The 26,821-nt window shown below is 45.5% G+C and overlaps 1 protein-coding gene across 1 annotated transcript in view; it reads left to right on the forward strand.

The window, feature by feature from the left end:
• LOC142574989 (ATP-binding cassette sub-family C member 2-like) overlaps positions 1-26,821 on the forward strand; it is a 226,578-nt gene that overhangs the window by 102,314 nt on the left and 97,443 nt on the right. The window contains exon 6 of the mRNA XM_075683964.1: positions 16,109-16,225. Within this exon, the coding sequence (XP_075540079.1) occupies positions 16,109-16,225 (117 nt within the window). The remainder of the gene's footprint in view (positions 1-16,108; positions 16,226-26,821) is intronic.

The following is a 26,821-nucleotide window of genomic DNA, read 5'->3' on the forward strand; positions in this document are numbered from 1 at the left end:
GCCATTGACAACGTAAACAGTCGTAGGCGCCGCCATTTTGCTTCTGCGTCATCCATTGGTTAGGGCCGCAACTGAAGGGGACCTTGGAGTTAGCGTCGAAAGAGCGTCAGCTCGAAAACAGCAAATGGCAGCCATGCGAAGATTCACCCCCCTGGGCAAAGCTCGCGCCGTGCGCGAGAGATGGCGCCAGGAGCGCCCGCAGTTAGAGCGGCGCGCTGGCATGTGGCGCTGGCCCCGGCTACGCTGCTGATTACAGCGACGGACGATGGCGCCGCGAAGCGCAGAAACGGGCACCAAATAGATGCGCTCTAAAATGTTTGACCAAATTACTTCAAAAGGCATCGCGATTTCTTAACGCAACACTAGTACCCGGAAGACTATTCCAGAGACTGATTGCGCGAAAGAGTAGTGAGAAGGTATGTGCTTCTGTCACTCCATATACGCGGGCATAGCAGAAATTATTGTGCATATTGCGCGATGTGAAGACGTGGTGTTTCAAGCATGGTAGCGATAATCCGTCAGAATTAATGAATTTATGGGATAATGACAGGAGGACAATATCACAGGGAGTGCTATTGGCGGCGAGGAGTTACGGAGTCGCCATCTATCGGAAGCCCCTCGCTGGCGTAGTATGAGGGATCACGTGGCGCGCTCCTCATAGGTTTTGCTGTCAGCGCTCACTGAAAACACCACGCGCGAGCTCTCCCGGACATTTCTGTCAGTACTTTCGAAACGAGAGAAGTTTCTTACTGTCTAAATAATAATCTTGGGCAGACTGAAAGCACACAATCGTTTACAGACGCTATCTCTTTACCGAATACGTACAGTGAACGCCACTGCGCGCGGTCGCCGCGATGGAGTCTCCCGAACCGGCTTCTTGCGTGAAAGGTAGGTAAACGCTCAGAGCAAACTATCTGAAATATGTTCTTATAGTGTTTGTATAACTAAATGGAGCGTAATAGAATGAAGCCTCAATGCAGCGATCGCGCAGATTCGCAGCGACCGACTGCGCGTCTGCATGCTTGTCCGCGCACTGTTTCGCTTTCGCCGCGCGCGCGTTTTCGCACCGTGCCATGAGCTTTAGGCCGCAGAATATGAGCATTTGACAGTATACAAGCAACCATTGTTGCGTGGGCGCTATCAGAGCTGTTCAAAAATAATTTCATCGTAGAGACTTCGACGCCTACGGGGACTGTGATGTGCCGTCGTGACGATTCAATCTTTTTTTCTTCTAAATTCTTTGACCTTTCAATACTTTTTCTCGAGTTGCGTCGCACTGTATGTTTATCGGTGTTCTCAGCGTGCAATTCCCCGCTGCTCCTTTTTTGTAATCCAGTGCATTCTTCATAATACAAATATGACCATATGCCATGCTTTTTTTAAATGTGCTTCGTACCGCTGCCTTTCCACTCCATTGAACTTGCCAGTTTCTATAGCATCGACAAGTTCATAGACCAAACCGTCATGACATTAGTCGGGCAGCGGACTCGGGCGAGCGTCTCAGTGCGCGTTTTCAGAACATCGCAGACCGGGCGCCGTAGCAGAAATCTTCCTCGCGTCTGTGCTTGCTGCATACCCGAGTTGTAGCCGATGACTGTTTGCCGGTTTTATGTTTCGCGAGCCAAGCTTCACACAGCTTCTTGTCCTGCGGCTACGTGTGAATAAGGCTGACACCTATGACTGACACCGTGCTCCGTTGCGTGCGTCCGGCATTGCGGCACCGAGCAGTAGCCTACCATGTTGTGCGCCTTCAAAGGCAGCCAGTACCTATTGTAGTGCTTTCAAGCGTTGTAAAGGAGACCCTCGAAGCGGGAAAATCTCGCCACTAAATGAGGACCGCAGCGCACGAGGGAATTTAAACTCTCGTTTTCAGCTCGCTTCAGCGCGCCCGAAGCAGCCGACGCGGCCGCTATGTCCACGTGATCCCTCCTAGCACGTCACGCCGACGGTGGCGCCAGCTTTTCCAGTGGTGGAGCTCGAGGCCAATATTGAAACGTAAACTTATATTTTACAGGTGAGCGCTTTTCACACCGTCTAACAAATGTTATCGCTCCGCGCAGGACGCGCCTGCGTGTATCGAACGTTTCTAGAATGTTATCGATGGTTCTATTCGTTGTCTTGTTGTCGCCCAACCTTTCGTAATCTGATTGCATGCATGCGCGACGCGAATGGTGTAGCAATTTATGGAAGACATGCGGCCACCAGCAATTACTCTGGAACGTTCGGTGGTTCATGCGAAGACCCGTCTTTGAAGACCAAATCCTAGCCGTCTAGCGCACCCACGATCGGGCCGGCAGGATTGACCTGTCAGTCCCGTCGCAGGAATAGCCGGGTGCGTGTTTGATCGTGTTTTGCTGGACCCAATAAAAGTTTATTCACTCACTCACTCATGTATAAAAGCTTACGCGCTTGGCCCAATGATCACATTTTCGACGGCCTCCGACTGTGTTGGCCGCTGACGCCGTTCTTTGAGTGTAGCTTGTTTTGAGGGCACCAGTTCGCCCAATAAAACGCTAGTTTTGTCATTTCCAGTTTTACTGCTTTCTTCATCGTCACTACTACTACGTGACAAATATATATTACACACACACACACACACACACACACACACATATATATATATATATATATATATATATATATATATAAATATATATATATATATATATATATATATATATATATATATATCCGTAAGGTGCCTGGTGGTGGTCTCCTGCTGACAATGCCCTCTCGGTGAGCGCATATTTCCCCCCTCATCTTTTAAGAGATTCAATGCATACAAGCATTTGTCTCGCAAACCAGATTTATTTCAAGGGAATTTTCCACGTCTCAATAATTTCTCTCGTCGTATTCGAGTGCTGATTGCCGTATTATAGTTTGTTAACGAAGCTTCCCCTCAAGTCTAAATATTGTAAGGCAGTTTGTCGTGTACGTATCATGGCCACGCACGCTCATATCGCCTTCCGTTTCGCTACCACGGTTGCGCTTTAAAACCACGGCGCTGCAAGATTGCTTCAGAGACTGTCCTTTCCTTCCCTCTTCTCCGCCCTTAAACTGGCTCTCTTAACTACTACACGCACAGACAAAGAAACAGCGCGCGCTTTAGATCCTATAGATGAGATGACTATATACAATTATTATTAGGGTTATAATTATATTCGAGTGCTGATTGCCGAGTTATAGTTTGTTAACGAAACTACCCCTCAAGTCTAAATATTGTAAGGCAGTTTGTCGTGTGCATATCATGGCCACGCATGCTTATATCGCCTTTCCGTTTCTCTACCACGGTTGCGCTTTAAAACCACGGCGCTGCAAGTTTGCTTCAGAGACTTTCCTTTCCTTCCCTCTTCTCCGCCCTTAAACTGGCTCTCTTAACTACTACGCGCAGAGACAAAGAAACAGCGTGCGCTTTAGATCCTATAGATTAGATGAATACTTACAATTATTATTAGGGTTAAAATTATATTCGAGTGCTGATTGCCGTGTTATAGTTTGTTAACGAAGCTTCCCCTCAAGTCTAATTATTGTAAGGCAGTTTGTCGTGTGCGTATCATGGGCACGCATGCTTATATCGCCTTTCCGTTTCTCTACCACGGTTGCGCTTTAAAACCACGGCGCTGCAAGTTTGCTTCAGAGACTTTCCTTTCCTTTCCTCTTCTCCGCCCTTAAACTGGCTCTCTTAACTACTACACGCAGCGACAAAGAAACAGCGCGCGCTTTAGATCCTATAGATGAGATGAATATTTACAATTATTATTAGGGTTATAATTATATTCGAGTGCTGATTGCCGTGTTATAGTGTGTTAACGAAGCTTCCCCTCCAGTCTAAATATTGTAAGCCAGTTTGTCGTGTGCGTATCATGGACAGGCATGCTTATATCGCCTTCCGTTTCCCTACCACGGTTGCGCTTTAAAACCACGGCGCTGCAATATTGCTTTCCTCTCCTTCCTTCTTCTCCGCCCTCAAAATGGCTCTCTTAACTACTACACGCAGAGCCAAAGCAACAGCGCGCGCATGCGATCCCATAGATGAGATGAATACATATATACAGAAAAGCATCAGTCATAGCTCTCGAAGTATAGCCTTCTGAGCCGTTGCCCTTTTTTTTTGAAAGAAGTCCTATTAGGGTTATTATAATTACACGAAGGTATTTCGCCCTCGCCAGCAGCAGTACTTGAGATAGCTATTCCAGCGGCTAGCTTCCCACGCTATGCGTGCCGCCCTCGCACCTGTTAAAGCTTTTCCTAGACGCTAGAGCTATACTATGCCTGCGCAACCTTGAGCGATCGGAAAGCGCGTTTTCCACGCTTGGCCGGCGGAGAGGGGAGGCTTCGTTCCGGCCGCGAAGCTCTCCACATCTCCGTAAGGTGCCTGGTGGTGGTCTCGTGCTGACGATGCCCTCTCGGTGAGCGCATATTTCCCCCCTCATCTTTTAAGAGATTCAATACATACAAGCATTTGTCTCGCAAACCAGATTTATTTCAAGGGAATTTTCCACGTCTCAATAATTTCTCTCGTCGTATTCGAGTGCTGATTGCCGTGTTATAGTTTGTTAACGAAGCTTCCCCTCAAGTCTAAATATTGTAAGGCAGTTTGTCGTGTACGTATCATGGCCACGCACGCTTATATCGCCTTCCGTTTCTCTACCACGGTTGCGCTTTAAAACCACGGCGCTGCAAGTTTGCTTGAGAGACTTTCCTTTCCTTCCCTCTTCGCCCTTAAACTGGCTCTCTTAACTACTACACGCAGAGACAAAGAAACAGCGCGCGCTTTAGATCCTATAGATGAGATGACTATTTACAATTATTATTAGGGTTATAATTATATTCGAGTGCTGATTGCGGTGTTATAGTTTGTTAACGAAACTACCCCTCAAGTCTAAATATTGTAAGGCAGTTTGTCATGTGCATATCATGGCCACGCATGCTTATATCGCCTTTCCGTTTCTCTACCACGGTTGCGCTTTAAAACCACGGCGCTGCAAGTTTGCTTCAGAGACTTTCCTTTCCTTCCCTCTTCTCCGCCCTTAAACTGGCTCTCTTAACTACTACACGCTGAGACAAAGAAACACCGCGCGCGTTAGATCCTATAGATGAGATGAATATTTACAATTATTATTAGGGTTATAATTATATTCGAGTGCTGATTGCCGTGTTATAGTTTGTTAACGAAGCTTACCCTCAAGTCTAATTATTGTAAGGCAGTTTGTCGTGTGCGTATCATGGACACGCATGCTTATATCGCCTTCCGTTTCCCTACCACGGTTGCGCTTTAAAACCACGGCGCTGCAATATTGCTTTCCTCTCCTTCCTTCTTCTCCGCCCTTAAACTGGCTCTCTTAACTACTACACGTAGAGACAAAGCAACAGCGCGCGCATGCGATCCCATAGATGAGATGAATACATATATATAGAAAAGCATCAGTCAAAGCTCTCGAAGTATAGCCTTCTAAAAGCCGTTTCCTTTTTTTCTTTTTTTTTCTTTGAAAGAAGTCCTATTAGGGTTATTATAATTACACGAAGGTATTTCGCCCTCGCCAGCAGCAGTACTTGAGATAGCTATTCCAGCGGCTAGCTTCCCACGCTATGCGTGCCGCCCTCGCACCTGTTAAAGCTTTTCCTAGACGCTAGAGCTATACTATGCCTGCGCAACCTTGAGCGATCGGAAAGCGCGTTTTCCACGCTTGGCCGGCGGAGAGGGGAGGCTTCGTTCCGGCCGCGAAGCTCTCCACATCTCCGTAAGGTGCCTGGTGGTGGTCTCGTGCTGACGATGCCCTCTCGGTGAGCGCATATTTCCCCCCTCATCTTTTAAGAGATTCAATACATACAAGCATTTGTCTCGCAATCCAGATTTATTTCAAGGGAATTTTCCACGTCTCAATAATTTCTCTCGTCGTATTCGAGTGCTGATTGCCGTGTTATAGTTTGTTAACGAAGCTTCCCCTCAAGTCTAAATATTGTAAGGCAGTTTGTCGTGCACGTATCATGGCCACGCACGCTTATATCGCCTTCCGTTTCTCTACCACGGTTGCGCTTTAAAACCACGGCGCTGCAAGTTTGCTTCAGAGACTTTCCTTTTCTTCCCTCTTCTCCGCCCTTAAACTGGCTCTCGTAACTACTACACGCAGAGACAAAGAAACAGCGCGCGCGTTAGATCCTATAGATGAGATGAATATTTACAATTATTATTAGGGTTATAATTATATTCGAGTGCTGATTGCCGTGTTATAGTTTGTTAACGAAGCTTACCCTCAAGTCTAATTATTGTAAGGCAGTTTGTCGTGTGCGTATCATGGACACGCATGCTTATATCGCCTTCCGTTTCCCTACCACGGTTGCGCTTTAAAACCACAGCGCTGCAATATTGCTTTCCTCTCCTTCCTTCTTCTCCGCCCTTAAACTGGCTCTCTTAACTACTACACGTAGAGACAAAGCAACAGCGCGCGCATGCGATCCCATAGATGAGATGAATACATATATATAGAAAAGCATCAGTCAAAGCTCTCGAAGTATAGCCTTCTAAAAGCCGTTTCCTTTTTTTCTTTTTTTTTCTTTGAAAGAAGTCCTATTAGGGTTATTATAATTACACGAAGGTATTTCGCCCTCGCCAGCAGCAGTACTTGAGATAGCTATTCCAGCGGCTAGCTTCCCACGCTATGCGTGCCGCCCTCGCACCTGTTAAAGCTTTTCCTAGACGCTAGAGCTATACTATGCCTGCGCTACCTTGAGCGATCGGAAAGCGTGTTTTCCACGCTTGGCCGGCGGAGAGGGGAGGCTTCGTTCCCGCCGCGAAGCTCTCCACATCTTCGTAAGGTGCCTGGTGGTGGTCCCGTGCTGACGATACCCTCTCGGTGAGCGCATATTTCCCCCCTCATCTTTTAAGAGATTCAATACATACAAGCATTTGTCTCTCAAACCAGATTTAATTCAAGGGAATTTTCCACGTCTCAATTATTTCTCTCGTCGTATTCGAGTGCTGATTGCCGTGTTATAGTTTGATAACGAAGCTTCCCCTCAAGTCTAAATATTTTAAGGCAATTTTCCTAGTCTCTAAAGCCGCTCGAGTTCACGCTGCTCCTCTGGCGGCTATTTCTGCAAGAAATTATGCCTTCGACTGAAAATCGACTGTCTCGGACAACATCAGCCCCTTTCCACATAAGTATGAGGCTCGGAGCAGGAGCTATGGCGCTTGAAAGTAACCACTGGCTAGACGAACCAACCGACTGAGCTACCTTTCCGGGCAACATTGAAGGATCACGAGTTCAAATCACAAGTTATGTTCCTTTTCCCCCTTTTTTTCTTTCTTTTTAATGTCTTTTCCTTCATTTTATCACTGTACGGAAACCCTCCTAAAAAAATTATATATCCTCAATTATGTGTGGCCACACATGTGCAGGTCATAAATACCAGGTTCTCTAGCCGAGTGCCATCCATGCGGTATGACCGAGCTCAGATTGGCCCACCTTGACTGATCAAATAGGGCACCACTGTAGGTTAAATGAGGCGTACAACTCCTGCGGGAGCCGCCGTGGTTGCTCAGTGGTTATGATCTTAGACTGCTGAGCACGAGGTCGCGGGATCAGACCCCGGCCACGGCGGCCGCATTTCGATGGGGGCGAAATGCGAAAACACCCGTGTACTTAGAATTTGGTGCACGTTAAAGAACCCCAGGTGGTCGAAATTTTCGGAGTCCTCCACTACGGCGTGCATAATCAGAAAGTGGTTTTGTCACGCAAAACCCCATAATCCCATTTTTAATTTAACTCCTGCGGGGACGGTAGAGTATCCGTCTCCAGTGCAAAAGGACCGTGATTCAAATCCCGGTGCCGCGCAATTCTCGACCGGAATATACAAAAAAAATGTGTGTTGAGAAAATTGCACAAACAGGCCTGGAGTGCGGCCTGATCCCGGTGACCAGAACCGGTAACGCACTCTCTCACCAGAGCAGGAGTGGCCACCCTGGTGCAGTACTTGGCCACAACCTCCTATATGAATACAACAATCAAACCCCGGCCCTCAGTCCCCAGCAGCCGCGAAGCAACTGACCACGGCGGCGGTCAGATCTGTGACGCTGCAGAGGGTGCTAAGAATACCTGGCTCCGGACAGGCCGCCATTGGAATCTGAACCTGGCAACGTTTAACGTTAGAACGCTATCTAGTGAGGCGAGTCTAGCAGTGTTATCGGAGGAATTAGAGGGTAGTAAATGGGATATAATAGGGCTCAGTGAGGTTAGGAGGACAAAAGAAGCATATACAGTGCTAAAAAGCGGGCATGTACTGTGTTACCGGGGCTTAGCAGAGAGACGAGAACTAGGAGTCGGATTCCTGATTAATAAGGAAATAGCTGGTAACATACAGGAATTCTATAGCATTAATGAGAGGGTGGCAGGTCTTGTTGTGAAGCTTAATAAGAGGTACAAATTGAAGGTGGTACAAGTCTATGCCCCTACATGCAGTCATGATGACCAGGAAGTCGAAAGCTTTTATGAAGACGTGGAATCGGCGATGGGTAAAGTCAAAACAAAATACACTATACTGATGGGCGACTTCAATGCCAGGGTAGGCAAGAAGCAGGCTGGAGAAAAGTCATTGGGGGGAATTTGGCATAGGCTAAAGGAATAGCAGAGGAGAATTATTAGTAGAGTTTGCAGAACAGAATAATTTGCGGATAATGAACACCTTTTTCCGCAAGCGGGTTAGTCGAAAGTGGACGTGGAGGAGCCCGAATGGTGAGACTAGAAATGAAATAGACTTCATACTTTGCGCGAACCCTGGCATCATACAAGATGTTGACGTGCTCGGCAAGGTACGCTGCAGTGACCATAGAATGGTAAGAACTCGAATTAGCCTAGACTTGAGGAGGGAACGGAAGAAACTGGTACACAAGAAGCCAATCAATGAGTTAGCGGTAAGAGGGAAACTAGAGGAATTCCGGATCAAGCTACAGAGCAGGTACTCGGCTTTAACTCAGGAAGAGGACCTTAGTGTTGCAGCAATGAACGACAATCTCATGGGCATCATTAAGGAGTGCGCAATAGAAGTCGGTGGTAACGCCGTTATACAGGAAACCAGTAAGCTATCGCAGGAGACGAAAGATCTGATCAAGAAACGCCAATGTATGAAAGCCTCTAACCCTACAGCTAGAATAGAACTGGCAGAGCTTTCTAAGTTAATCAACAAGCGTAAGACAGCGGACATCAGAAACTATAATATGGATAGAATTGAACAGGCTCTCAGGAACGGAGGAAGCCTAAAAACAGTGAAGAAGAAACTAGGAATAGGCAAGAATCAGAGGTGTGCGTTAAGAGACAAAGCCGGCAATATCGTTACTAATATGGATGAGATAGTTCAAGTGGCTGAGGAGTTCTATAGAGATTTATACAGTACCAGTGGCACCCACGACGATAGTGGAAGAGAGAATAGCCTAGAGGAATTCGAAATCCCACAGGTAACGCCAGAAGAAGTAAAGAAAGCCTTAGGAGCTATGAAAAGGGGGAAGGCAGCTGGGGAGTATCGCGTAACAGCAGATTTGTTGAAGGATGGTGGTCAGATTGTTCTAGAGAAACTGGCGACCCTGTATACGCAATGTCTCATAACCTCGAGTGTACTGAATCTTGGAAGAACGCTTACATAATCCTAATCCATAAGAAAGGGGACGCCAAAGACTTGAAAAATTATAGACCGATCAGCTTACTGTCCGTTGCCTACAAAGTATTTACTACGGTAATCGCAAATAGAATCAGAAGCACCTTAGACTTCTGTCAACCAAAGGACCAGGCAGGATTCCGTAAAGGCTACTCAACAATAGACCATATTCACACTCTCAATCAAGTGATAGAGAAATGTGCAGAATATAACCAACCCTTATATATAGCTTTCATTGGTTACGAGAAAGCGTTTGATTCAGTCAAAACCTCAGCAGTTATGGAGGCATTACGGAATCAGGGTGTAGATGAGCCATATTTAAAAATACTGGAAGATATCTATAGCGGCTCCACAGCCACCGTAGTCCTCCACAAAGAAAGCAACAAAATCCCTATAAAGAAAGGCGTCAGACAGGGAGATACGATATCTCCAATGCTATTCACAGCATGTTTACAAGAGGTATTCAGAGGCCTGGAGTGGGAAGAATTGGGGATAAAAGTTGATGGAGAATACCTTAGCAACTCGCGATTCGCTGATGATATTGCCTTGCTTAGTAACTCAGGAGACCAATTGCAATGTATGCTCATTGACCTGGAGAGGCAAAGCAGAAGGGTGGGTCTGAAAATTAATCTGCAGAAAACTAAAGTATCGTTTAACAGTCTCGGAAGAGAACAGCAGTTTACGATAGGTAGCGAAGCACTGGAAGTGGTAAGGGAATACATCTACTTAGGGCAGGTAGTGACCACGGATCCGGATCATGAGACTGAAATAGCCAGAAGAATAAGAATGGGCTGGGGTGCGTTTGGCAGACATTCTCAAATCATGAACAGCAGGTTGCCACTATCCCTCAAGAGGAAAGTGTATAACAGCTGTGTGTTACCAGTACTCACATATGGGGCAGAAACCTGGAGGCTTACGAAAAGGGTTCTGCTGAAATTGAGGACGACGCAACGAGCTATGGAAAGAAGAATGATGGGTGTAACGTTAAGGGATAAGAAAAGAGCAGATTGGGTGAGGCAACAAACGCGGGTAAACGACATCTTAGTTGAAATCAAGAAAAAGAAATGGGCATGGGCAGGATATGCATGTAATGAGGAGGGAAGATAACCGATGGTCATTAAGGGTTACGGACTGGTTTCCAAGGGAAGGGAAGCGTAGCAGGGGGCGGCAGAAAGTTAGGTGGGCGGATGAAATTAAGACGTTTGCAGGGACAACATGGCCACAATTTGTACATGACCGGGGTAGTTGGAGAAGTATGGGAGATGCCTTTGCCCTGCAGTGGGCGTAACTAGGCTGATGATGATATATATATATATATATATATATATATATATATATATATATATATATATATATATATATATATATATATATATATATATATATATATATATATATATATATAAGAAGCCTAGAAACAAGGACACCAAGGAAAACACAGGGGTACATACTTGCACTTTCTAATTCAATTACAGAAATTGTAAATTAATGGAAATCCAACATGCCGCAGGTTGAGAACATTCTCACGCCTTCGCATTATGCGTGCGATGCTCCAGCAGTTGAGTTACCGCAGGGGTGTTTTCTGTCCACTTTCTGGGTTGTTTATACGCAACTACTAGAATTAAGGGAGTGTTAGCCAGCCCCACCACTCATAAACCTTGGTGGCGGATGTGGAACATCCTTTCTGCTGCAGTTATCTGTATATATGAATGGATAAGATACCGCCCCCATGTGAGGCATTAAGTGAGTGGTGGCCACGAGCACAGTAATTGTGCGTAACATGAAAGGCTCTTCGGTGGCGTATCTGAACGGAGGGTGACCATTTGTCAAAGTGATGCGCCCTGCAAAGGCTTTGCAGTAGTGGGCAGTGCGTAAGAATATAGGTTCTATATGTGTGCTCGTGCTGGCTCCTGGAGAGCAAACATGGCTTTGATGACTGCTGTTTGATAGGCGATGCGCAGGAGGAATGAAATCGTTGTTTGGTGCTATAGAGTGAAAGGACTTGTGAAAGATGAAGAGGCCTGCTCTATCGTACGACGAGAGGCGTGTGCCGTAAGATGAAGTTATCATTTGAGGCTGGTAATAGTGGTACGGTGGATGTACTAATAGAGAATAAATCTAGGGAGACAGTTTTGGATTGTTTCTAGCATGCTAAGTAATTCGCTTTTCAGAATAGAAAGATTAAGGAGAACCTATTGCACGATGAATGTCGGCGGTAATGTGTCTAGAATTCAAGCAATATATGATGCCTCCGCAGTGCTGAAGATACCAGTTATTTCGAATAAGTGCTAGCTGTTATAGTAATTCCGTTGCATCGGCTATATGGGATATGAGTTTTCTATGGCATCAGCCCCCTTTTCTAGGACAACCGCTTGCCACAGCAGCCCAGGAGCAGTATGGAAAACGAGAAATTTTTGTCAACGATGCAGTGACGACAGTGATATCAAAGAAAGAATGAAGTCACTGGATCAACGAATGCGGACAACGAGATTATGATTATCGAAATAAGACGATACAATAACGACAACAGCGCATCACGACGGCATGAGGAAAATGGGATTACGACGAGTGTATGTCGACGATGGTGTAGCGATGATAGTGCGAGAACTGAATAACGAAGCCGGATTCAAGGCGATTTAACGATCATGATGTCATCAACGAATGCATGAAAACGGGTGAATGACGAGGTCGCAATAATGATGGCATAACAATGGTGGCATAATCCCAATTAAATGACGACAGCGCGATTACGATAGAATTATGAAGAAGGAATGACGCCAAAGGAATGATGAAGCCCTTATAACAACGATGGCACGGCGACCACGAGATGTGTTTACTCAAGTGATTACGAACGTAAGCGACACGGGGGCGACGGTATAAATCAATTCTATGACGACGGCTGTGTGATACAGCCGGCACGACAACGATGCAATGAATGCGATGACATGACTACGGTATGACGACAATGGTATGAGTGCCTGACATGAATACTGTGATGACCACTGTATATAAAAAAGTACGACGACGATGGTATAATCACGACGGCATCAGAAGAATCAAGTTACCAAGATAGAGTGACGAGAATGGAATGACTCCGGCGGCGTTATAACGACAGCGTGATTACGATAGAATAAAGAAGCCGGCATTATGGCCACAGGATGACTTTTCTCAGGTTAGTACGATGAAGTGTTGACGACGGCATGCGACAATGGTACGACAGCGACCGTGTGACGACGTTGCAGTGAAATCGATGGTACGACGGGGATCTGATGACGAAGATGGAGTGACGGTGAAGGAGTGACGCCAGAGGTAATGGGACGTATGTATGACAACGAATGCATCTTTGGGGCTTGAATGCGGGCATAAGTCGTGCAGACGCACGAAGGAGGCAGCCAGATACACAGAGAGACGTTTATACCGAAAACAAGGCACATGGTACTAACACAGAAGATACTTAACAATAAACATAAGCTCTTGTTCTACGCAGCGACCATCACAATGAAACAGTCAGCCTTCCGGCTTAGGAGCTCCGCGACGGCGATGAGCCCCGTTGGTTGTCGGCTCACGACGCACCAATATCCAAGGAGCTGGCCTGGGTTCAGCAGCACAGCATGGTTCAAGGTGGAGAGAAACGGCCAGGCTCAGGTTCAGCGGACGCGGTGCTAGGACGTAGCTCAGGTTTCGGAGCTTTCGCTCTGGGACGTGAGCTTGGTAGCACAGCAGTGGTGGTGACAGTCGGTATTTCCCCAGACGCGTTTCTGATGTCGGCGTCGGAGTGATGTTCCGTATAAGTTACATGGTCCATAACGGGCGTGGCCGCATGCTGTAAGTGAAAGCGTGTGCAGGTGAGCCAACGATGGAAGCTCAATGAGCTCAATCTCGCGCGCGCAAAGGCGTAAAGCGGGGAGGAAGCGTGCCGTGTTCCGTCACGCACAAGGCATTGGGGGGGGGGCAGCGGAGGGGAGGGCAGGGGGCATTGTACTTCGGTGGCTTCAGCATACCGCGCGGCCACGGGGCCCTCTCTTGAAAGCGATCTGCGATGAGTACAGAATCCAGGTCTACCGCAAGCTCATAGCTTCATTGGCACTGTGTTATGGCCGCTTAGTTCATGCTGAAGCGAGAGGGAGCACGAAGGCTAATTATCTCGCTGCTGCTGCGATGCTTTCTCGCGACAGCATATTGATAGCGAGTGCGTTCCGTCCTCCAGGGAGATGTGCCCATCTTTGCCTCTGCGCGCCTGCGTTTTTGTTATTGTTCTGCGTCACGCTGACAGCGATTTGATAGTTAGCGAATGTTTATAAGTGTTTAACGTCTATGAAACTACTATCCTTTGTTCGTATACCTGTCTACTCGATTGCTATAGCAATCGCTGCTTTTTCGTTCGCGCGAAACTGCGACTTTTTATTTGGTGAACCGCTAAGACGTTCATCCGTCATCCTATATATATGCGTCCGACTTTGCATGGGGCTCATTAGACTACATCGACACCATATCTCGACCCGATGTTTTTCAACAGATGGGAGATGTCATGCAAATGCGGAATAATTGCTGCTCGTTTCTTTTCATTTTGCCATTCTGGTTTCTTCTGGTTCAGCTTTCTACTATTTGCAACAACTTTTCCTAAACTGGTCAAACGACAAAGCTCGTGAATCCTGCTAGAAGACGCCTCGCTATCTGTGCTTTTGCGCTGTTCGCCGCCATTTGTGAACAAGGTTTCGATAGCGCTGCGCAAATGGCATACATACGAAGTAATCTCGCTCTTTACTAATTAAGGATTGACGAGACGCGTAATAAAGAGCGGGCTTGAGGTTTCGCGGTCGGTAACACCCGCAAACTTGATCCCGAGATTGACGGACAAAAATATCCCACAAACGCAACGAGTTATATTGAGGAACTGGGAACGAATGCGTATATGGTGAGTGTGATGGAACGTGTAGCAAACTATTTAACCAGAAAGCCAAGCCAAAATATGAGTGCAAGCAACCCTGCTTGGCCACAACGGGCAGTAGCTCTTATACAAAATGAGGAATGCCAGCAGGAAACGCATTCGCCTTTTCTGGATTCCCGCGCACAGTGATAATGGCCAATTTTATATTCTGCGCACGACGTGGGGTCTGGAAAGATTGAGTAGGTGTGCTATTTCGAACAACCGGCTGAGCGTAAACACAGTCTCTCAATAAGAAAACAAAGGGAACCGTGCCATACCTTGTTAAGTCTTGTTACCTGTTGTCATAACCTGACAATACTCTATCACACTAAGCAGAATCAAAATGGGGCTGTAATTGCACCGAGGACTACAAATGAATGGCGGCAAGAGTAGGGCGGCATTGCAGCTTACTCAGGCGCGTCCTTATTACTGAAGGAACGGCAGAAGTGTCCAACACGTATGTTTTATGGTATAGCAAAATCTAAACGTGTTTTCTGGAAATGCTTGATTCACCACCTAAAGTCATCCGGTCCTTCATGAACTGTCTTTCCGTGGTTTAGACTATGAGTTCTGTTTGAAATGGTCTACATGAAATTAGAAGCATCGATATCATGGAGTTCTTTTTTTGGTACCTACTAATGTGAATATTTAGCATCCAAGTCATCAGTGCTCGGGATATATTTCGGATATTTAATTTGTTTAGTGCTCAAAAAGGGACATTTATAACACTACTGTTAAAATTTTGAGTATACCTTATGAGGCCTGGAAATACATTTAGGAATGTTTTCATTTATTTATTTATTTATTTATTTATTTATTTATTTATTTATTTATTTATTTAGTGATAAAATATAAACGTGCATTCAATGTTTCTGCTTTTACAAGCTTCTGTGTTTACATAGTGTAAACAGAGAACCGTCGCAGACATAAAGATGTAAATTGGCAATATACTCTAATTAAACACTATGCATTACAGAAGCTTTAGACTCAGCCCGCTGCTTGTTATCAAGTTGTAAGAAACATGTGAGCCTCCTAATACTGTTAGCGGTACAACATTGCAGAACAGGCTGCTTTCTACGAAATACGCATTCCCGAATGTCCGCGCACTACGAAAATAAATATATAAGAATAAATGTATTGACCTAAGTGCTGTATCATAATACCACGTACGTGCACTCCTTTAAGTGATATTGCTTAATTTATAGGTTGAATTCTTACTTTCAGAAATGAAGCTTTCTTACAGTTCTCCTGTTTGCCCAATTTAGTAAGAAATACAACTTGCGAAGTCACCCTTCTATGATGAAGTTGTTTTGACAGAAGGAAGAGATTAAAAAATTTACAAAGAAACTGCAAGAGTTATCGAAATAAAGGTTTCAGAAATCTTATTGCTCGAACGGACCATACAGCATCTACGTTAGTCACCATGTTCACGGCTATTTCTACTTATATGCATATGTTCATAAATATACTTGAATCAATCACTTCCAGCAATGTGATTTCTTGGAGTACCCAATTATAGCTTTTCTTTTGCAGACTCCTTGGAGAAGTAATAGGAAAAATCAGCTCATCGACGTCGCGATTCCCTCCACTTCGAAGGGCGGTTCGTTGCGAGCTCCTGGTTAATAGTTTTACTGCTAGGTTGACTAAAAGGTAAGTGTAAAGCCTTTACATGCCGGTGACGAAAATAAATTGTCGTTCTACATCTGGTGTAACTATGATTCGCGTATTCTTTTAGAATATTTTTTAAGTGTGATTTGGTTGTGGCCGTGGTATCAAATATTCCAAGAAAACACGCACTACCTAATCACACCAAAGCGTACGTCCGTGATTCTTTCTACAACGGGAATAGAACGGAAATGAAATGCTTTTGCGATAGCGATGTCGTGATACCCCAGAATTGACAGCTACCACCTATGTGCACTAGGCATCTTGTAGCATTGTGAGTGTTACCGAGTGTATACATGGTAAAGAGTATCGCGTACGACACCGAAAGCTATGCCTGAATTGCAGCTTCTGAAAAGTTATTAGCATGTATGCATGATGGCGCATTTCATTGATGAGATCTTAGCGTGCGTCTGTATGAGACTGCTAGTTGGTAAGAAGCATGTGGCATCCCGAAAAATAGTCAATATGGGTGCTCTCGCCTATACGCAAACAAACAATGACAGTCCGGTGTGAATGTTCATACTCGAAAACAACCTTGCTGGGCCGGTTTCATAGCCACCTTGTATTTTAAAGGCTGATGGTAAGGGGATCAATCGTGCCTTCTATCGTTCAAATAATTCATAATTGATAATCGCTTGTTATGTATAACAATTTATATAAACAAATCACTGCGTGTGCAATAAATTGATTCTGGCGCCTGTTTTTTCAATTATAGTAAGCTGGTTCTCTGTGGGATGGGCTAAAATGAATATATATATATATATATAGATATATGGGTGTGCGTGTATGATGACCCGCAGGAGGATGGTGCAGGGCAATGATGTGAAAGGGGAAAAGGCGGTGTCAAGTAAAGATAGAGATTCCCAGGCACTCCATGTCTCCTGCGTTACACTGATCGACAGGATCTACCCTTCCCTACATCATGAAAACATCCAAGAAAGCCGTAAACATCCCCAAGTGCTAGGGAGCACCCGAGGACGTCCCCTTTGTCAAGTGGCTCCGGCTCTTTGAGATTAAGACTGCGGCCGCTGCATGGATGGAGCGCGACAAGCTGTGCTATTTCTCTGATTACCTTGAAGGTGACGCCTTCTTGTAGTACCTTACTGAGTTTTTTCACACGGACGCATTTTGGGAGAGCTTCAATAAATACATGACGCAACGCTTTACAAGCACCCTCACGGGTACTTTCCCTGATTTCATTTATTGTCGGTTAAAACCAAGATTGAGACTGAAGGACTACTACACTGAAAAAAAATGTGTCTGGGACACCTTGCCCACGTAAAGCACGCACAACATTTATTAGGACTCATTGACAGCCTTCCCGCCGATATGCAGATGTCTCTTGCTGGGCTTAACCCATCTACACCAGCGACTAGGCGTTCAGCTCTGCTGCAAGTAGAGTCATTTATGAAGTGACTTGAACCACAGCGTGTTCTACCACGTCGAAACACGCAGATCCGCGCAGGTAGCGACAACGCCCATCAGCGTTTACCTAGTGCGCCTATACGAGAACCCGCGTCCGAATGCAGACATTGGGCAATTGTTGGCCTGCCCCGACAAATGCAGTACAAGAATGAACGCCCACCATGCGTAAGCATTTCCGCCTTCGCTACCAAGCAGGCAAACGAACAGGCTGACCGAGAACTGGTAATTAAATTTTATGCATTCACTAATGGTTACCGTGTGAACGATACTCTTGATAGGGGTGCCACGATGGCATGTATCAGCGCGGCAGTGCTTTCGGCTTTTCACCTGTAAATAATGAGATAATCATGCATGAATGTTTCAGAAGGAACATCATCGAAAACATTTGATGGCGCCAATATAAAGACACAGATCGGAAAAATCACAAAGGAATTCACGCAGACGATCTACAAGGCATGAAGAGCGACCTACTTCTAGCCTCGGACAGTGCCTATCTCTTTAACTTGTCTCTGGATCTTGTCTCTGGTAGGAATGCCAACATGCACTCTCCCCCACAAAACCGTTCCACGGCTATCATGGATGCAGGCTTGTTTGCAGGAAGTTGCAGTTTGCGTTTTGGTGCATCTAAATGAAACGCGGATGTTGGCATTGAGGCACGTCGTACGTAAGTAAGAAGATATTTTTTCCAAATCACAAGCTGACATTTGGTGCATTACTAGCGAAATCCATCACATTTCTCTAAACGACAATGTTCTCATCCGCAAAGCTCCCTATGAATGCTATGAACGTCGAAATAGATAAAAAAATCAACGACCTTCTCACACAAGGAGCGATACGACTGTCTCCGACACCGCACCCTGCGCTGACGCTTCTGGCATAGAAAAAATGGGAAGGACGCATGCGTCTTACCATAGATTAGCACAAGCTGAACGCGGTGATATTGATCGACTACCAACACATCCTTCCCATCGACAACACGCTTTACTCTCTTGGGAAATCGACGTACTTCACGACGTTTGACATAACGTGAGGTTACTGACAAGTTAGGATGCTTATAGAAGCCATCCTAAAAGCGGCCTTTGTCACTCCGAATGACTTGTCATGCTTTTCGGTGTCCGGAACGCTCCAGCCGGTTTCAAACTAGCTGTCAAGTTGATCGTGACAATTCATCACTTGACACACGTCACGAACTACTTGTTTGACATTGTTGTGTATTCTGACACGTTCCGCGAGCATCTGAGGCATCTAGATGCCGTTCTAAACGCTTTTAGAAGCGAATGCGTAAAACTGAAATAGAAGAAATGCCAGTTTGGAGGAACCTCCATTGAATCCTGGCACACAGAGTTTCCAATTACACAGTTCCTTTGGAACAAAACAATGTGTATGCTATCTTGCGGTTTTCCACGCCCTCACGCCCTAAAGATTTAGTGTTTTCTCGACACCATCAGTGTTTACCGTCGGTACATCGCCCGCTTCAGTGAAATCGCTCACCCACTGGCACGCCCACTCGGCAAAGATATCACCTGGAACTGGGCGACTGACTGCGAACTGGCTTTCACACAACTTAAGAAACGTGCAACGAAAGAACCCATCCTTGCCATCCACGATGCCGCCAAGCTTTGTGTGGTCTCTTGCGATGCGTCCAAAAACGATGTTGGTGCCGTTTCGAAGTAGGCTCATGATGAAGGTCGAGAGCGTCCAGATGCGTACCATTCACGCAAGCTACTGTAACATGAAATTACGTACGCTGCCATAGATCTTGAATGTTTAGTATATTACATTGTTATCTTCATGAAAAACTTTTCACTGTGATCACGCATCACGCTTCAATGCAGTGGCTTGAAAACATCAAAAACCATCGAAGCCGTCTGTTCCGATGGTGCTTGAAGCTTTCTAGGTACTACGTAAACATCAAGCTCCAAAGGGCAAAAATAACATCGAAGCGGATGCACTGTCTAGAAACCCTATTGTTCAGCTCCTATCTGCTCAGCAAATGCGAAAGCAACTCCGCGACAGACCGCATTGCAAGCATGCCATTGAGAATGGAATGACCCTAGGGATGCGCAGAGGAATACGAAAAGTCTACATTCCTTTTCCTCTGGAGTCCTTTGTTCTTAAAAAGACTCGTGATGCTCTTGGTTATGGGGTGTAAGGAAGATATTGCAATTTCTCTCCGTACAATATTATTCGCCTGACATCATCGCCGACGTTTCCGAATACTTTCGACACTGTGATACTTGAAAGTGCTGCAATAAAACGAAAACCAAATGTTCTGGCTCCTTGGAACCGTTACCACTACCAGAACAACCATTTCATCTTCCGAACCATGAGCACTACTGGAAGTTTTGCCAAATACGGTTCGTTCAAAATATACATTTACTTTGCTGTTGACCATACAACCCGTGATGTATGGGCTTTTACCTACAGAAATGAAACCTGCGACGCCTACATTTCCTGCCTGAAGAGTATTTTCATTACTGGAAAGCTTCGCAAGTTCCTTTCCAACTGCGGCACAGGATTCACCCCGACTAAGTTAAAGCGATTCCTCAAACACAACAGCGTTCACCAGCTTTATACAAGCTCACAACACCCCACAGTTCAATGGCTTAACTGAGCACATTATTCAGTTCATAGTCACTCGCCTACACCTCAATATCAACGAAGAACGCCAACAATTATAGATAGGTCTCCTCTGTGACGTTTTGAAAAGTACAACAAAACACCCCACGAGGTCATGGGCTACCGTTCCTGTTTCCTAAAGTGCGGCATACCTTCTTATCCCCATATCCTCTCCGAAGTTGCCCATAACCTGCAGAAAGCTTGTGCAAAGGCGGTCCGCGATTCCGTGGCATATCACCAGAAAAGAACAAGATCCTATAAGACGAGAAATTTTGTTTGCTCAGAGACTCAAGTGGGGGAACTATGTATTATACGAGACAACTGGCACCTCAACCGCGGTAAATTCAGTGCAATATTGGAAGGATCGTATACGTTCATGCGCGAAATCTCTGTTGTAAACTACGACATGAACCTCACCGTATCCCTACTGGCGCGCCAGATTGACATCATTCATGTGGGAAGATTAAGACGATATCATCCGCTCATGCAACTACAACATTCTCCTTGTGACGAACCGCACAAGGACGATTACTGTACTATAGTGGTGAAAGAGAAATGCGAGATGTCAAACTTTCGCACAACCACCAGGTCTCCTGTGTTGCATATATATATATATATATATATATATATATATATATATATATATTCATATGTTGTAGTGCAAAGGAATTCCAGTTGTCCGGAGAGGCGCTAGCTCGAGATTGATTGAGCTGCTCTAGATGAAACTCTACCTACGCTGCCTGCTGCTCTCATGTGCGGTCCATTCCTCTCTTTAGATTTTAATGGAGGTTCCTGCAGTTTTCGACTATTCTGTAATTACCCAGAGATACTCGGCCATCCGTCATTCCTGACGACGCCAACAATCGCAACCTTTATCTGCTATCCACTACCGGTTTGTCCAGCGATCGTATGTGCCGGTGCCCAGCGTCAGCTAGACCCTGACATCTTCAGCGGCACCGATGAGAAAGGCGAAAGTTTGCTGGAATCTTTGCACCACTAATAAATGTTATGGTCCCCTGAAGCTTAACAACGCGAACTTTTATTTAACGGGTGTCGCCTAGCTGTGGTATGAAACCGCGAAGCCAATCTCCTGACATAGGCTAGCTTCAAAGTAAGCATCACTGAAATTTTTGGCAGCCCTGGCGTGAGCAAGCTTCGCGCTGAACTCCTATGAAGCCGATCCAAGTTAACTGGATAAATGTTCAGTGGCAACATAAAGGGCGTCGTCGACCTCTGCCGGCATGTCCAGCCAGCCATAGGGGAGGCGGACATGGTTTGTCACGCCATGCAGGGCATTTCAGACCATGCCTTCCATATGCTGCTGTCAAAAAACCTGGCACTGTTTGTCATGTCATTGAGCTTCGCTAATGTTTTGACGAGCTCTGCCGACAACGCCTTGTCACGCGGCCCACACCTGTGTCCAACAAAACTCTTTCCAGCATGGCCGCGGCTCCTGATATTGAATCACTGCTTTGCCATGTAAAAGAGTTCGTCAGTGCTGACGTCACGCATCAGCTTTCTCTGCTGTCCACTGCCCGGCAACCACGCTCGCTTTTACATGCCAACCTTGCCAGGTCATACAGGAACCGGTGTGCGCAGCTCTGCCTTCTGTACGCGAGACTCCGCTGGTGCGGACTCCCGCTGCCTATTTCGAGGTAAACGCACCACTCGGCTATGTCGAGGTTCTCACACGGCCACCATCTCAGAACGTTGTGCCATTCCCATCAGCAGTGCCACGGTATCCAGCTGCTCGCTTACTTCAGCCGAGGTACCCACACAAGAATGGACAATGGCGCACTCCCCATAACCATCCAATAAGCTTCGCGTGTAGTCTACCAGGCCACCTCGCACAATTTCACTGTCGCCGCGCATCATCTTGCCATCGTAGCTTCAACGTCCATTCATATAAAATCACTGTTCCCATCGTGCTCTGCATCTCGGAACCCCTTCATACTCCGACCACCACCCTCTTGACTGTCGTTCGCCATCTCCTCGACGCTGCTCGCTTTCGCCGGTGCGTCGTCGTCCGTCTACGTCGGAACCAGAAAACCAATGGCCGCAGTTGCAGAAGCAGAAACTGCGCCAGCCACGAAAGAAATGAGGCCTCTCTCTTCTCTTGCTAACGTTACTGAGGTACATGGTGACGGCGTCGCTGCGCTCGCCCTCATCGACACTGGGGCCGCAGTTTCGGTTATTAGTGCCAAACTTTTCCATTAGCTCAGAAAACTTACAACGCAATGCACTGTTAAACGTATCAATTCGTACTGCTAGCGCAGACAGCATCACATCTGTGGCTGCGTGTAGTTCGCACGTTGGGATTAACGGCTTCCCCTATATTGTAGAACTTTTGCAGCACTACTGTTGTTCGCACGATTTTATTTTTAGCTTGGACTTTCTTTTTGCTCGTAAAGCCGTCATGGACCGTTCCCCTGCTCAAATTAAATTTCATACCCTTTACGATGCCCCACTTATTGACGCTTGGGAAGCAGAATATCAAGTATTCATTGTCGAACTTGCTGCAAGTCCACAAAACTTATCTGCCCTTGCCACGGTGTCATGCAACGTCGTTGCTGATACAAGCGCACTTTCTATACCGTCTGCCATTTTCTTCCATCGCAAATGTTCCGCACTGTCTTTAGTTTTTTTCAGAAGTTCATGGCGGCGTAAGCAGATGACTCAGCTCAAACTAATTTTCATGTCCCGTCAGTTTACTTTGTGGTGAGTGCGTTGGCCGCGTGAAGTATGTCTACCTTGCCGCCCTCATTGCCATGCCAACTTGCTCCATCAGCACTGATGAGGTCGCCGAAGCGGCCTGTAACTCCAGGAATGAGCCGACTAAGTTCGATGTAAATAGCTGCATGACTGACACGTTCACTGCTTCACAACGCGCCCAGCTTGTAGGCCTTCTGACATGTTCCGTTCTTCTTTCACCATTCATCATGTTTTCTTGGGCCACACAGCTGTTTCTCATGGCATCGACACGGGTACCAGTGTGCCACTGCGACAAAAACGATATCGTGTATTCGCGACGGAGCACCGTGTTTTCGGAGAGGAAGTAGCATAGTTGCTCAAGCACGACGTCATTCAACCTTTAGATAGCCCGTGGGCATCCCTAGTTTTTCTTGCTAAAAAAAGGGTTGGATCGATACAGTATTTGTCGATTACCATTATCTTAAGGAATAACTTGATAACATATTTGCCCTCTACCGAGAATTGACGATGCCCTTGACTGCCTTCAAAGAGCGGAGTTCTCTTCTATCGAATTGCGAAGTGGCTCGTGACAAGTCTCCGTGGCACCAAAGGAACAACCTAAAACCGCTTTTGTAACACCAGATGACCTATATGAATTTTGTATCATGTCTTTCGGGCTTTGCAACGCCCCGGCGACATTTAGGCGTCTGATGGACAAGCGGGCAACCTTTCGCGCGGTCTCAAGTGGAAAACGTGCCTCTGCTACTTAGAGGATATGGTTATTTTAACTCGCAATTTTCCCAGCCATTTCCGTAGGCTAGAGGAAGTGTTACAGCGCCTTATTTATTTATTTATTTATTTATTTAGTTATTTATTTATTCAAGAGAACCTTACAGGGTCTATGGCAGGGCATAAATCAAGGGGGGAATTACAAACGGTAATGGCACAAAAAGTATAAATTCCACACAGGAACAGTGCTATGAAAAGATTGCCGCATTATACAATATTCAAAGCACAGGGAATACAAAGCATCCTGAAGGTGCACTAACACTTGTTACCATTAACAGAACAAAATAAATACTGTTTATGAAAATATACCTACAACATTGCAAAAATGCGCGATAAGGTAAACTGGACTGGGCATTCGTGAACGGCATTAAATGGGTAAAGCGTGAGCAACTGACAGCGGAACGTGCCAGGGTTACACACGGAGGCTGTCGTCAGAAAGGCCTTTCCAGAGACGAATGGCGCGAGGTTTACGTATTTCTTTACCGTATATGCGCATGAAACAGAACTGATTGTGTAATCTGCGTGAAAAAGAGAGGGGTATTTGTATTTGTGGTTCGTTTATTAGTTTAAATATATTTGTGGAATAAGCACAGAAGAGCGATCTTGCGGCGGCTATCTAAAGCGGCTGTAGAAGGTCTAATTTGACTTCTTTAATGCTTGAGTTTACACCGTAGTTACGTGATATGAATCAGGCTTCTCTATTTTTTATCCTTTCTGTCATATTGATTAGGTAATTCTGATGAGTGAACCAAACTGTGGCGGCGAATTCCAACTGTGGGAGTATGAATGTTTGGAAAGCGAGTTTTCGATTGTTTGTCGGGCATTTCACAAATTGCGTCGTAGATAGCCAAGAGAACGTGATGCTTTGGCTCATGTAAAAGTTATGTGTGGGATCCATAAAAGATTTTGTGTAAGAAGAACACCAAGGTACTTGTATGATGAAGTGGGGGAAACTATAGTGTTATTAAGGTGATACGATAATTTAGAATTTACGCATTCTCGGCTGAAGCGCATTACCTTGCAATTTGTAATGTTTAGCGTCATGAGCCGTGTGTTACACCAGTTCGCGATAAGGTTAAGATCTGCTTCAAGTAACGAGTGATCGTCAATAATGTGAATAGGACGGTACATTATGCAGCCATCGGCAAAAGGCGCATGGAGGAAGTAGTCTGGGTGGGTAAGCCGTTCATGTCGATTAAGAACAGTAACGGCCTGAGGACGCTGCCTTGCGACACACCAGAGGTAATAGAAGAAGTTGGGGAAGAGAAATTGTTAACAACTGTAAAGTGTTCTCGAAAAGAAAGAAAATTACGAATCCAGGATAATGTTAAAGAGTCAAGTCGTAGGGCAGATAATTTAGAATTTAGGTGGCAGTGGGGCACGCACTCACAAGCTTTAGAAAAGTCAAGAAAGATGGTCAGTTTGAAGGTTGCAGTCCGTGTTAAAGTGCAGGTCGGTCGTTAGTTCAAATAATTGTGCGTCACAGGAAAACCCCTTCCTAAAACCATGCTGTTTATAAAAGAATAAATTGTGAGCTTCTAGGTGGTTGTGCAAGTATGAACTGATTATGCGCTCAAACATTTTGCAACATACGAGTGTGCAGGTTGAAGATATGGACCGATAGTTGTCAGGCGAGAGAACATCTCCAGATTTGTGAATTAGTATTATTTTTTCTATTAATCAATCGGTGGGTAACTTTCCAGATGCCAGGGATCGTTGAAAAATGTGACATAAGATCTTGCTTGAGGCAGCGATGGTGTTCTTGATATCTTGGAAATAAAGTCGATAGTGGCTCAAGTGGATACTTTGAGGTTACTTTGGAGTAAGTTAACGCATTTAGCACTGATAACAATTGGTTCCATGTATGCGTCGTAAAGTTCGGGAACAGTTGGAATACTGAAAAAGTCCTCCTGAGGGAAAACAGATGAAAAAAAGAAACGTGCTGAATACGGTGGGGCAATCGGCGGTAGAAATAGGTATGTTATCTGTTCCGTGTAAAGTTATGGTGTTAGTATCTCTTGTCGGAGATATGGTTTGCCAAAAGTTTTGGGGATTGGAAGTTAGCAGCGCCGGTAGGTCTTGCGAGTAATATTTTTTATTTTGCGGAAGGTATCTCTGTGGAGCAATTCTTTAAACATTCTGTATATCTGCCAAGCCTCCGCGGGCGCACTTGTTTAGCTCTGTCATACGAAAACTTCTTTCTATTCCTTAGTTTGCGAAGAGACTTGTTGAACCAAAGGCTGGATCTGTTGTTAGTTATGGAGACTATCGGGACGTACCTGTCTACTAACGCAGTTAATTTTTGCCTGTAGAGTACCCAGTTGTCATTTACGGATCGACAATTCAGTAAAGGTAGTGCCACATGGAAAAAAAAATTCTTCCAGTTGGGAATCGTAATATGCTCTGTTATAATCGCAAATTTGTTTTGTTGTTACGCCTGACACGGGCTTCGTGACGCTAACATCTAGTTGAATGAGGTTAGGATCACTAAATCTACTCATATTTGAAATGGACATTATTGTGTCAGCAGCGTTTGTGAAAACCAAGTCCATGATATTGGAAGCGCGTGTAGACACCCTCACTATTTGGAAGAGGTTAAAATCTGATGTTAGACTGATTAGCTCCAGAGACGCATGACATGAGGAGGACATATGTTCCCAGTCGATAGGCGGAAAATTAAAATCCCCAAGGACAAAAACGTGGTTATATGGACACAGCTGGAACGCTTTAGTAACACTGTCCGGCAAGTCATTCAAAAAGGAATGATTACAATCTGGTGTCCGGTAACAGGCCCCAATGAGCACAACCCTGTAGGACACATGAAAAGCAGCCCACACAGCCTGGACAGACGACCTGGAGTCAATAAAATATGAAATGAGGGTTTTTTTAATAGCGATAAGTACACTCCCACTGCGCTTATCAATGCGGTGGTTTCTATAAATTTTGTAAAGATTATTTCCTGGCAGAATCTCATTGTCGTCGATTACTGGATTCAACCATCTCTCCGTTAGTACTATTATGTCTGAGTCACCATAATTCATAATAACACCAAGTATA

Source organism: Dermacentor variabilis, chromosome 3, assembly GCF_050947875.1.
Source record: "Dermacentor variabilis isolate Ectoservices chromosome 3, ASM5094787v1, whole genome shotgun sequence".
Classification (NCBI taxonomy): Eukaryota; Metazoa; Arthropoda; class Arachnida; order Ixodida; family Ixodidae; genus Dermacentor; species Dermacentor variabilis.